Source organism: Anomaloglossus baeobatrachus, chromosome 5 (assembly GCF_048569485.1).
Source record: "Anomaloglossus baeobatrachus isolate aAnoBae1 chromosome 5, aAnoBae1.hap1, whole genome shotgun sequence".
Classification (NCBI taxonomy): Eukaryota; Metazoa; Chordata; class Amphibia; order Anura; family Aromobatidae; genus Anomaloglossus; species Anomaloglossus baeobatrachus.
This window is the reverse complement of record NC_134357.1, coordinates 557,054,750-557,068,303: the sequence shown is the minus strand read 5'-3', so window position 1 is coordinate 557,068,303 and position 13,554 is coordinate 557,054,750. Positions and strand designations below refer to the sequence as shown.

General features: G+C 43.6%; 1 protein-coding gene across 1 annotated transcript in view; it reads left to right on the top strand.

Moving 5' to 3' along the window:
* Positions 1 to 12,695, top strand: part of LOC142312292 (uncharacterized) — a 44,210-nt gene extending 31,515 nt beyond the window's left edge. The window contains exon 8 of the mRNA XM_075351219.1: positions 8,404 to 12,695. Coding sequence (XP_075207334.1) covers positions 8,404 to 9,947 — 1,544 coding nt within the window. The 3' untranslated portion in view covers positions 9,948 to 12,695. The remainder of the gene's footprint in view (positions 1 to 8,403) is intronic.
* The last annotated feature ends 859 nt before the right edge of the window (positions 12,696 to 13,554 follow it).

Genomic DNA, 13,554 nt, shown 5'->3' with positions numbered 1-13,554 from the left:
AAAGCAGTGAGAGAGACTGGTGGAGAGCATGCCAAGACTCATGAAAACTGTGATTAAAAATCATGGTTATTCCACAAATTATTGATTTCTGAACTCTTCCTGAGTTAAAATATTATTAGTATTGTTGTTTCTAAAAGGATTATGAACTTGTTTTCTTTGCATTATTTGAGGTCTGAAAGCACTGCATTTTTTTTGTTAGTTTGACCATTTCTCATTTTCAGAAAATAAATACAAAATGTATTGCTTGCAAATTTGGAGACTTTGTCAGTAGTTTATAGAATAAAAGAACAATTTACATTTTACTCCAAAATATACCTGTAAGGAGAAAAATCTGACAATTTTGCAGTGGTCTCTTAATTTTTGCCAGAGCTGTATATGTCTCCTGGTATACTGTAAGCTACCAACATGCATGTAGCACCAGGATACCCACACACTGGATTGGTTAAAAAGGTTCAATTCAGTACCAGCAATGATTTTTCAATTACACTGTCCAAGACCATACACTTACATGTGTGCTAATGGTCGGTCACCACGCCACTTCTGCCACCTGTGCGTACGTTTCATAAGCTTTCTTTCTCAGGAGGAGTCGTCAAGTCGGCGGGAATGGCGTGGTGACCAACCATTAGTCAGTCCCCACATCCCCCTTACCTGTGAGTAACTATTGTAGATGCTTAACAATATCTAATAAAGATTATTTTTAGGATCTAAACTATTCTTGTGTTTTTGTGCTATGTCATAACTTAGTTATGGCCATGCGAAGACTTTTGAAAGACATTCTGTTTCTAAATATTTGCATACACCGCATAAAAGTCACTCAGGAAATTAAACAGGACCTGACAACCAGCAAAGCATCTTTAAGCATAGACCAAATTGCCCAGGCACTTTCCATAGGTGAAGGATTCCTTAGCCAGAGAGACACTTGTGGTTTTGGGCACTGTGAGGCAGTGACAGGGGTAATATTCGAAGACTGCTATGTGTCCCCCAGAATGTGTCTGGAAACCCTCTGAGTTTGCTATAGCTATTATGGGGAGTATAGCACAAAGGGTAACAGGGAGACAGATCCCTCCTCCCAGTCCAGGTTTTGTAGCACTCCTCATGTCCAGCATTTTGGTTTAAATCTTGCAGAGCACATCAGGGTGGGTCTTAGTTGAGAGCCAGGCTTGTGGAAGCAAACATATGCTGTGTGAGCTGAGCTGGCTCTGTGTGGAGTGAACACAGGCCAGGAGTGTGAGCCTGGGAGAACCTAAACAGATCCCTGCGGTTAACGGGGTCCTAAGGTAACAAGACTTTTGATACAAAGGATTTGTCTATATGCACCGGCTGTGATCCAGAAGAGACTTTATTTGACTGTGGGAAATTGGATCTATTTATGCTGCACCAATAAATAGACTGTTGGTGTGAACACGCTGCTGCCTCACTGACTCACGTTTTTGCCCAAGCAACGCTGCTACCTCACATTGTGGTGGAGAATGCGGGCATTGCAGCCTGGTTGCTAGGGGCAACAATCCAGTTTCCACATGTTTATGATCAAGCCTGCAAAGTTACAGTTTAACTCAGCAGCCACCATGGAGGATCTTGTAAAGCAGCTGGCCCAGTCTAGGGCTCAACTACAGCAGGCTTTTGCACAAAACAATGCTCACCAGCAATAGGCTAACGCTCAGCAGCAGAGAAAAAGGAGCCAGCACGATCTGAAATTGGCATGCATCATATAAAAAGTGCAAATTCACAGATTTATTCCAACTGTACTATAATAAAAAAGAGATTTTTAGCAAATAATTGATCAATTCTTTGAGCCACCCCTGCCAGCGTCACGGCAAATCTCAATAGGGGGGTCCTAACCTATATTATGTATTTCATGTGCCATGCGGCCTCCTAGATAAAGTTAAAAGCAGAACCATAATGGAGCACACATACCTGTAACCTGCATATAGCCGCTTCCATGTTGCAAAAGAGGCAATTATGGATAGAGGCCAGCCCAGGTCCCAGTATGTGGAGCAAGCTCTACACCTACCAGGACTATATCACAACTGACCCTCCCAGTGCCAGACAGCAACCATTGATAAAGGCGGACCAGATCCAAGTATGGTGCTTAATTAGCATTGCCTGTGGAAAGGGATGAGGCAACTGAATGTGAAGAGCTACCAACAGGAGGAATACATTGCAAACCAAAATCAGGCGTGCATGGTATGGTGATGGTCAGTCACCAGAAATTTTAGCATAACTACAGTCATAACAGAGAAAAAAGAACCAGCACGATCTGAAATGCTCAGCAGCAACAAACCAATGCCCAGCTGCAGCGGGCGTTAGTTCAGCAACAGGAGACAAACAGCTTGTTGACTCATCAGCTTGTGGCTCTGCGAGAAGCACTCCGGCAACTCCCGTTCATCCAGCCCCTCCTGCAGCCCAGGACAGAGTAAGGGCGGCACTTACGAAGATGAGTGCAGAGGATGACCCAGAAGCTTTTCTCTCCTTGTTTGAGAGGACCGCTGAGCGAGAGAAATTGTCTATCGACCGTTGGACTGATGTCGTGGCCCTGTTCTTGGTAGGTGAACCCCAAAAAACCTACCTGGATCTCAGTACGGAGTATGCCAAGGACTATGGCACACTGAAAGGTGAGATCCTTGCACGAATTGGGGTTAACACTTATCTCTGGGCCCAGCGAGTGAATCAGTGGTCCTTTTGTGACCTTTGCACGTTCACAGGCCCATGTCTTACTGGACCTTGTGAAAAAATGGCTCCAGCCGGAGACCTTGAACCCCGAACAGATGATTGAGCGGGTGGTGATTGAACAGTTTGAGCGGACTTTGCCAGCCCCCATTCAACGGTGGGTGGGCCAGGGGGATCCCGGTACCCTAGACCAACTAGTGAATTTGGTGGAATGCTACACGGCTACCAAGGAGTTGGTCTGGGACTCTGCTTCACGGCGGGCACTTCGTAGGGATACGCCCCTTTCACAGTTGGTGAAAGACTCCCGTCCCTCCTCAGGTGCTGCCCCATCTCCAGCCCTGGCAGAGAGTAAACCCCAGACTAATGTCAGCCAGAGTCCCGCTTCCCCAAAGTCAGACACCGGAAACGGGGATACTTCTGCTGTTATGTGGTGGAGGTGCCATCAGCTGAGGCATATGATGACACAGTGCCCACTCACATCAGAACCCATGGACTGCCGCTACGCTTGCTGGGAATCAATGTATGCCCATACTGTTTGTGCCGTAAGCACTGTTACTATGGGGGAGGAGCCCCATCTCTGCAAAGTATGTGTTAATAGCTATACAGCAGAGGCTTTGTTGGACTCAGGAAGTGTAGTGACTCTTGTACATGCCTCCTTGGTCTCCGGGGAAAATACCACGGGACATAAAGTAGGGGTACTCTGTATACATGGAGACCTACATGAATACCCTATGGAAAGGGTCACCATTGCTACCTCATGTGGAGAGGTTCGATATGAAGTGGGGGTGATGAAAAGACTCCCATATGATGTTATTTTGGGAAGAGACTTGCCCCTGTTCTGGACATTATGTGGGAGGCGACCCAGCCCTCCGAGGTGTATGATTGAACCAGGCCCTGAGCCGGAAGATCCCGACTCAGGGATACCTGCCGTAGGAGTCACCAGTATAGGGAAAGAGTGTAACCCTGCCACGTTCCCCCTAGAGGTGACGGCAGGAGAGGTTGAGCCACCTGAGGCAATCCCAGAGTTGAAGTGTCTTCAGATAATTTTGGAAAAGCACAGCTCCGGGACCCCACATTGGCTCCAGGATGTGAAAATATACAGGTAATTGATGGGGTGCCCCAGCGACCTGGTGCCAAGCTGGAGACTTCCTACATGGCTCTAAAGTGAGAGTTGCTCTATCGGGTTGATAAAATCTGGGGGGAAATAGTGGAACATTTGGTGGTCCCTCAGCCGTACCACCATCAGGCCTTGGAATTGGCTCATAACCACCTAATGAGTGGGCACCTAGGTGAAGTGAAAACGCGGGAACGCATGTTTCAGCGGTTTTACTGGCCAGGGGTCAGCGCAGAAATTAAGAGGTTCTGTGAGTCCTGCCCCGTTTGTCAGTTGACCACACCCACGCACCGTTTCCGTAGTCCTCTGATACCTTTACCCATTATAGAGGTGCCTTTTGAGCGGATTCCTATGAATCTGTTCGGACCCATTGTAAAATCAGCCCGTGGTCACCAGCACATCCTGGTAGTGATGGATTACGCGACACGTTATCCGGAGGCTGTTCCACTGCGTCACACCTTGACGAAGCTTATTGCTTGGGAGTTGTTTGCTATGTTCTGTCACGTGGGGTTACCCAAAGAAATCCTGACTAATCAGGGCACTCCCTTAATGTCTAAAATTACAAAGGAACTGTGCAAACTCCTTCAGATCAAGCAGCTACGCATCTCAGTGTACCATCCCCAGACCGATGGTCTAGTGGAACGTTTCAATAAAACTCTGAAGGCGATGTTGAAAAAGGTGGTCTCCAAAGAGGGGAAATATTGGGACATGTTATTGCCCTATTTAATGTTCGCTGTCCGCGAGGCGCCACAATCTTCCACCGGGTTCTCGCCATTTGAGTTACTGTATGGCAGACATCCAGGGGAATGATGGATATTGTTAAAGAAACTTGGGAACAGGAGCCCACCCCTCACAAAAGCACGGTTGAATATGTTATGGGTATGCAAGATCGTATTACGGCAGTAATGCCCATTGTTAAAGAGCATTTGCTGGATGCTCAGGCGGCCCAAAGTACTCAGTATAATAGAAAGGCCTCCGTCAGGTCTTTTAAACCGGGGGATCATGTCTTAGTCCTAATACCTACCGCAGAAAGTAAGTTCTTAGCCAAATGGCAAGGTCCCTATGAGATCCGGGAGAAAGTAGGGGAAGTAAACTATAAAGTGTATCAACCGGGTAGAAGAAAACCAGAGCAAATATACCATGTAAACCTGCTAAAGGCGTGGAAAGACAGAGAATGTACGGTGACTGACGTAACGTTGGACCTAACCTCTTCAGGTGCCTTGACAACCACCAAGGAGAAGTCCCCTGATGATGAATTGGGAGTAAGGATAGGGGATTCTCTCTCAAAACAGCAGAGACTGGAGTCTCGGAGGTTAGTGCAGCGGAATACGGATGTGTTCTCAGGCCTACCTGGTCGAACAACCGTAATCCACCATGATTTTGTCACCGAGCCTCAAGTAAGGGTACGCCTGAGGCCAAACCGGGTACCAAAGGCTCGTAGGCAAGCCATTGCGGAGGAGGTAAAAAAAAGATGCTCCAACTAGGGGTTATTGAAAAATCCACGAGCGAATGGGCCAGTCCCATTGTGCTGATCCCGAAACCAGACGGTTCTTTAATATTCTGTAATGACTTCCGAAAGTTAAATAAAGTTTTGAAATTTGATATGTATCCCATACACAGGGTCGACGAGCTGATAAGAGAGACTGGGACGGGCCCAGTACTTCACGACTCTCGATCTCACTAAAGGTTACTGGCAGGTGCCGCTGACAGAGACGGCAAAAGAAAAGACCGCTTTTGTCACGACAGGGGGGCTCTATCACTATGTCATCTTGCCATTTGGTTTACATGGGACTCCGGCCACATGTCAGAAATTAATGGACATAGTGTTAGAACCCCATCAACAGTATGCCTCCGCATATTTGGATGACATCATCATCTATAGCAGTGACTGGAGCACCCACCTATCTCAGGTACAAGCGGTAAAGCGGTAGTGGACTCACTCAGAGCTGCTGGTCTGACAGCGAATCCAAACAAATGTGCTATGGGTCTCAAAGAAGCCCGTTACTTGGGGTATGTGATAGGCCAAGGGATTATCAAGCCCCAAGTGAACAAAATCAAAGCCATTCAAAACTGGCCTCGAGTCCGTACCACAAAACAGGTAAGAGCCTTTCTGGGTATAATGGGGTATTACCGACGGTTCATACCCAATTTTGCTGGAAGGTCGGCGCCTTTTGACCAATCTCTTAAAAGGGAAGATGTTGGTCATGGTCCACTAGAATACACAAGCAGAGGAATCCTTTCAGGCACTAAAGGTAGTCCTATGTGGTCAGCCTGTCCTTGCCAACCCTGACTTTTCAAAAGGAGTTTATAGTACAGGCAGATGCCTCTGAGGTGGGTCTAGGTGCAGTTCTGTCACAGGAGGTAGATGGAGAAGAGCATCCGGTCACCTATTTGAGTAGAAAACTCACCCCGGCAGAGAAGAACTATAGCATAGTGGAGAAGAAGTGCCTGGCCATAAAATGGGCTGTGGAGTCCCCACGCTACTACCTGCTGGGGCGACGCTTTCACCTGGTGACGGACCACTCACCTTTGGTCTGTATGAGGAATGCCAAGGAGAGAAATGCTAGAGTTACCAGGTGGTTTCTCTCCTTGCAGAACTTTCACTTTTCTGTGGAACATCGGGCAGGGAGGTTGCAGGGCAATGCAGATGCCCTGTCCAGAGGTCCCTGTATGTTGGCAAAAGTTCAACCCCGCCCGTTTGAACTGAGGGGGGGAATATGTGAGGCAGTGACAGGGGTAATATTCAAAGACCGCTATGTGCCCCCAGAATGTGTCTGGAAACCCTCTGGGTTTGCTATATTACGGGGAGTATAGCACAAAGGGTAACAGGGAGACAGATCCCTCTTCCCAGTCCAGGTTTTGTAGCAATCCTCATGTCCAGCATTTTGGTTTAAATCTTGCAGAGCACATCAGGGTGGTCTCAGTTGAGAGCCAGGCTTGTGGAAGCAAACATGCTGTGTGAGCTGAGCTCGCTCTGTGTGGAGTGAACACAGGCCAGGAGTGTGAGCCTGGGAGAACCTAAACAGATCCCTGCGGTTAACGGGGTCCTAAGGTAACAAGACTTTTGATACAAAGGATTTGTCTATATGCACCGGCTGTGATCCGGAAGAGACTTTATTTGACTGTGGGAAATTGGATCTATTTATGCTGCACCAATAAATAGACTGTTGGTGTGAACACGCAGCTGCCTCACTGCTTCACATTTTTGCCTAAGCAACGCTGCTACCTCACAGCACGCTGGCCCTTTAAGAATAGGTGCACACCCAGTAAGGCTCGGACTAGAGAATATAATCTCTGGCTTACGACGTAACACAGAAGTTACAACGGGATGGGAATGGATAGGAAGACACTACTAATAGGGAGCGGGGGTTGGGACACTACTTGACACTAAACTGCGTCTGTCCCCTGAGCTCCCCTAACTTCCCTAGAAGAGTCTTTCCCATTTTCACTGTCACATGCCTAGTCCTTTACCCTGAATAGTATCAAAGCCAGTGAGTGCACTAGACATCACCACTAAAATAAACCAACACAGGGGAAGGAAGACAGACAGGGCAACATAGACAAGAGGATAAAAAAGATATAAGCAGCCAGCAAGGTAGCAGCCTCCTTAGATGGCTGTGCTCCTCTCTGGAGCCTACAAAGTTTAGATTGCAAAGGGAGATGCAATCATGGTCATCATACACAAGGACCAAAGTTGCAAAAACTTAGTCCACCAACCATAACTGTTAGTTGGTCAGAGGCGAGAAGACTTAGGACTGGAGATCTCCCTGTAAAAGAGAGTCTACAATCCCCACTTGCTGGTCTTCTTGAGGAACGGAGGCAGAGCTTGAAATATAATTTGAAAGACTCCTTAAGCACCATAAATTTATCCCTCCCTTCCTCACCCAGAAAATATCTCTGGGAGGACAATCTTGGGTCAGGCTGTATCCGGGCGTGAGCTAAGACCAGTAAACTTGCTATTTGCTACAGCTGCTGCACAACCTGAGACTACAGATCCATTACTTGTTATGATAGACTCGTTATCTGTTGTATACAAGCATGAGCTGGATTTGTATTGAATCTGGAAAGGATTTTTAAGGCCCGTTGGTGTACTAGACGTCACCACTAAAATAAACCAACACTGGTAAATGGAGACAGATAAGGCAACATAAACAAAAGAATAAAAAGGATATAAACAAACAGCAAGGTAGTAGCCAAACACCAGGCAGCAGACTACTGGACTCCAGCAACTTCCAAAATACATCCTCTCTCCACGGTGGTCAGTTCAGAGTGATTTCTCTATAACCGGCATCATGTGATGGAACATGTGAATATTTAAAAGAAATAGGAGTGGTCACAAACCGTCTATAGCTGTGATAGGACTCGCTGGAAACTACCAGCAAAGAAAATTACATTAACCCTTGCTGCACCAACAGAAAGCAAACATGTGTAAAATAAAGTTTCACAGAGCAATGTGAGACTCAGATCCCAGAGCTGTCACAAGTCTCTCAAGGATGGGAGACAGTCATGAGAGGCCCTAAGCGCACTCCTAGGAGACATGTGTGGTGTGTTACAAGCAACTGTATGAATTATATTCTTAAATTTGTATATATTATTAAAAAAATATTTTTTATTCTTGGCAGATGACTATACCAGGAGATTAGAGGCACAACAGACATCTTCAATTTTTAAATCAGATGACCTTAATATCACAGAAGATATAACTGCTTTGAATGCCACTATTCCTGATAAACCATCCACTCTTCACAGCAACGATCCATCAGCGGATTCTTTTAAGCAAGTCCTACCTTCTGATTCATCCCAGTTTATTAAGGAAAATAAAAGTGACATTAGAGGCATTAACAATCAAAGTGCTCTTACAGCAAAGAAGCCATTTTCAAATTCAGAATATCAAAAAATCCATAATACAAGTCACACAGGGGAGAAAAGATTTTCTTCAAACTCTTTTATTCACTACACAGCGGAGAAGCCATATTTATGTTCAGAATGTGGGATGTGTTTTGCAAGGAAATCAGAGTTTGTTAGGCATCAAAAAACTCACACTGGCGATAAGCCATATTCATGTTCAGAATGTGGGAAATGTTTTGCACAGAAATCACATTTTGCTAGACATCAGATAACTCACACTGGGGAGAAGCCATATCCATGTTCAGAATGTGGTAAATGTTATACCCAAAAATCACATCTAGTTACACATCAGAGAACTCACACTGGGGAGAAGCCTTTTACATGTTCAGAATGTGGGATGTGTTTTTCATCTAAATCACTTCTTATTTCACATCAGATAACTCACACAGATGAGAAGCCATATTCATGTTCAGAATGTGGGAGATGTTTTAACAAAAAATCTAATGTTGTTAAACATCAGAAAACTCACACAGGGGAGAAGCCTTTTTCATGTTCAGAATGTGGGAGATGTTTTGCAAATAAATCAAGTGTTTTTATACACCAGAGAACTCACACAGGGGAGAAGCCTTTTTCATGTTCAGAATGTGGGATATGTTTTTCAGATAAATCACATTTTGTTGCACATCAAAGAATTCATACAGGGGAGAAGCCATATTCATGTTCAGAATGTGGGAAACGTTTTAGCAAAAAATCAAATCTTGTTAAACATCAGAGAACTCACACAGGGGAGAAGCCTTTTTCATGTTCAGAATGTGGAATATGTTTTTCACAGAAATCACATTTTGTTACACATCAGAGATCTCACACGAGGGAGAAGCCATATTCATGTTCAGAATGTTCGAAATGGTTTAACCAAAAATCACATCTTGTTAAACACCAGAAAACTCACACAGGGGAGAAGCCTTTTTCGTGTTCAGAATGTGGGTTATGTTTTGCATATAAATCACAGTTTGTTTCACATCAGGGAACTCACATGGTGGAGAATCCATTTTCATGTTCAGAATGTGGGAAATGTTTTAACGAAAGATCACATCTTGTTACACATCAAAGAACTCACACGGGGGAGAAGCCATATCCATGTTCAGAATGTGGGAAGTCTTTTAACCAAAAACCACATCTTGTTGCACATCAGAGAACTCACACAGGGGAGAAACCTTTTTCATGTTCAGAATGTGGGAAATGTTTTGCATATCATTCAAGTATTGCTAAACACAAAAGAATTCACACTAAAAAGAAACCCTTCTTGAGTTTAGAATGAGCGAAATATTTTACATACAAATGGCACCTTTTCAACCCCTTCACCCCAGGCGATTTTTTTTTTTCTCCATATTTTTTTTTTTTCCCCCCTTCTTCTGAGAGCCGTAGGTTTTTTTTTTTATTTTCTTCGTCAATCTTGCCATATGAGGGCTTGTTTTTTGTGGGACAAGTTGTACTTTTAATTGAAACCATAAGTTTTACCATATAGTGTACTGGAAAATGGCAAAAAATTCCAAGTGTGGAAAAATTGCAAAACAAAAATGTCATTGCATGATTGTTTTTGGGATATTTTATTCACCATTTTCACTATATCATATATCTGATGTGTCGGTGTGATGCCTTAGGTCGGTACAAGTTCATAGACACTAAACATGAAATAGCTTTACTTTTATCTATGGGGTTAAAAAAAGTTCAGAAGCTTGTCCAAAAAAGTGGCACACTTTTTGCGCCATTTTCAGTGACCCATAGCTTTCTCATTTTGCAGGATCTATGGTGGCATATTTTTTGTGTCTTGAGCTGATTTTTTTAATGGTACAATTTTTGCGCAGATGCTACGTAATGATTACCCTGTTATTGTATTTTGCGCAAAATATGCCGTTTACCAATCAGATGAATTGATGTTATATTTGATAGGGCATTTCTGAAAGGGGCGATACCAAATGTGTGTGTATTTTTTATTTTTTTAACCCTTTAATTTTCAATGTGGCGAATGGGGGGTGAGTTGAACTTTTAGGGGTTTTTTTTTTTTTTTATTTTGTTTAAATCTTTTTTTATTTGCTTTTTTTTTTACTTTACTAGACCCCCCTAGGAGACTACAAGGATCAGCAGTCTCATCGCTCTTTAATTTCTGTTGATTACAGCTACACATCTCAGATCACCAGAAGTGCTCATCTCTTGTAACACCGGCTGCTCTGCCAGCTGTTACAGGAAGTGAGTCAAAATAACACAGGAGTCATCACATGACCCTGGGCTACCATGGTGACCATCGGCTCCCCGTGATCATGTCACGGGGCTTCCGATGGCCGCAGGTAAGTGCTCATTACTTGCCGCAGGCATTTAAATCGCGCTGTCACATTTTGACAGTGCATTTTAAGGGGTTAACAGGCGCGGGTGGATCGCTGATCCACCTGTGCCTGCAAGGCACACGTGCGAGCTGTTCTAATCAGCTGTCGTGCAGGAATCAACGCCGGCTCACCGCAGCAGTCGGAGGTGATTACCCCTTGATAATTTAGGTCGTACTGGTACATCCTCAGTCGTTAAGGGGTTAAACATCACACAATTCACAAGGATAGAAGTCATATCATACCTAGAAGGTGAGAAATGTTTTGCTTGAAAATTCTAATTTGTTGACCACTACGAAAACTTCACATAGGGAAAAAACATATATTTGAAAAATTTGAACAAGAAAACACAAAAGAAACAGTCAAAGTAAAGATAAATAAAGAAGAAAGGGAAAGCACATTAGAATTTACATTAGAATTACAATATACAGTTATTGATGTCTGTTTTCTAAAAGTCAAATACAATATCCCATGTGCATCGAACATTTCACATTGTTAAATATTTATATATTCACTATATAGATTAGAGCATTGTGACCCTCCTCCCAAAAATACCCAACATTCCTCCTCCCTCTTCTTCCTAACTCCCAATCTCAGTGATCTGCCATTCATTACAGTTACTTTCAGCGCACAATCTCCATGTCTGAATAATGTCTGTAACTTCTGTATACTACAATAATAAACATGTTCATATTACAAATTACTATTTCCATCTACGATCCAGTCCTTCTTTGTGGGAACATCTGGTGTGATCCAGTTTATAAAATCACTTTCCGCTAAGTTTGGCAGTTTTTTCATCATCATTGGGGACTAATTCCCTTCTCTATTCTCCAATACACAAATTATAGGTTTTAAGGGGACTTAGATTGTAAATACTTACTAAATTGTCCAAATAACCTGACACCTAAAAAATGTTTTCCAATAAAGTCTGAGTATCTAAACTAATGTTCTTCATTTCTTCTTCCTCCATTTCCTTTTTGCTGGAGTAGAGGTCGTCCAACCTGTTCCCTCATTATGGCATTAAATATTTTGGATACAATACCCTTGTTACTGCAATTTCTCCCTAACTGTTAGCTAATTTTTCCAAATTTATATGCATTTTTTTCTCTGTAAGGCCTGACATAATTTAAGCCTATGCTGTTGGCTCTTTTATTTAGACTAATATGAATGCCTCCTTCTTTTCCTTCCCTTCTGCTACTTACTTCTCCACATGAGGTAGTTGATTAAATCATCAACAATTTGAAATACGCTTGTATTGCGCCTGAGTCTTGGGTGCGCTGGTTAACCGTGTGATACCCCAAGTACACAGCGTGCACTCCTAGCGTGCGACACTCCATATAGACAGGACATTTGACTTACGTTTTCCTTTTCCTATTACCTGTGTATACTCACTTGAATTGTGTTCTTTCCTGTCTATTCTTTATTTCCCTTTGTGACAGCACAGGTTGTGCTCTGTCGCCCTATCCTTTTAGTTGTCAGTATTATCCCTACCACACCGCGCCTATTTATTTATTTCCTGCAACAGTTGTTGTCTGCTCAGCCCTTTTGGGTTCTTAGCAGCTAATTACCATCTATAGCACGGTGGAACCCGCGTTGTGGTTAGGTTGTTATACTATTCCTTCCTAAGCCATCAACCCCGTAACGGGCATTATATCTGTTTTTTGGTTTTCAATTAGATAAATATATACAGTGCTGGCCAAAAGTATTGGCACCCCTGCAATTCTGTCAGAGAATACTCAGTTTCTTCCTGAAAATGATTGCAATCACAAATTCTTTGGTATTATTATCTTCATTTATTTTGCTTCCAATGGAAAAACACAATAGAGAATGAAACAAAAATCAAATCATTGAACATTTCACACAAGACTCCAAAAATGGGCCAGACAAAAGTATTGCCCCTCTTAGCCTAATACTTGGTTGCACAACCTTTAGCCAAAATAACTGCGAACAACCGCTTCCGGTAACCATCCATGAGTTTCTTACAATGCTCTCCTGGAATTTTAGACCATTCTTCTTTGGTAAACTGCTCCAGGTCCCTTAGATTTGAAGGGTGCCTTCTCCAATCTGCCATTTTGAGATCTCTCCACAGGTGTTCTATGGGATTCAGGTCTGGACTCATTGCTGGCCACTTTAGTAGTCTCCAGTGCTCTCTCTCAAACCATTTTCTAGTGCTTTTTGAAGTGTGTTTTGGGTCATTGTCCTGCTGGAAGACCCATGTCCTCTGAGGGAGGCCCAGCTTTCTCACACTGGGCCCTACATTATGCTGCAAAATTTGTTGGTAGTCTTCAGACTTCATAATGCCATGCACACGGTCAAACAGTCCAGTGCCAGAGGCAGCAAAGCAACCCCAAAACATCAGGGAACCTCCGCCATGTTTGATTGTAGGGACCGTCTTCTTTTCTTTGAATGCCTCTTTTTTTTTTTTCCTGTAAACTCTGTTAATGGCTTTTCCCAAAAAGCTCTACTTTTGTCTCATCTGACCAGAGAACATTCTTCCAAAACGTTTTAGGCTTTCTCAGGTAAGTTTTGGCAAACTCCAGCCTGGCT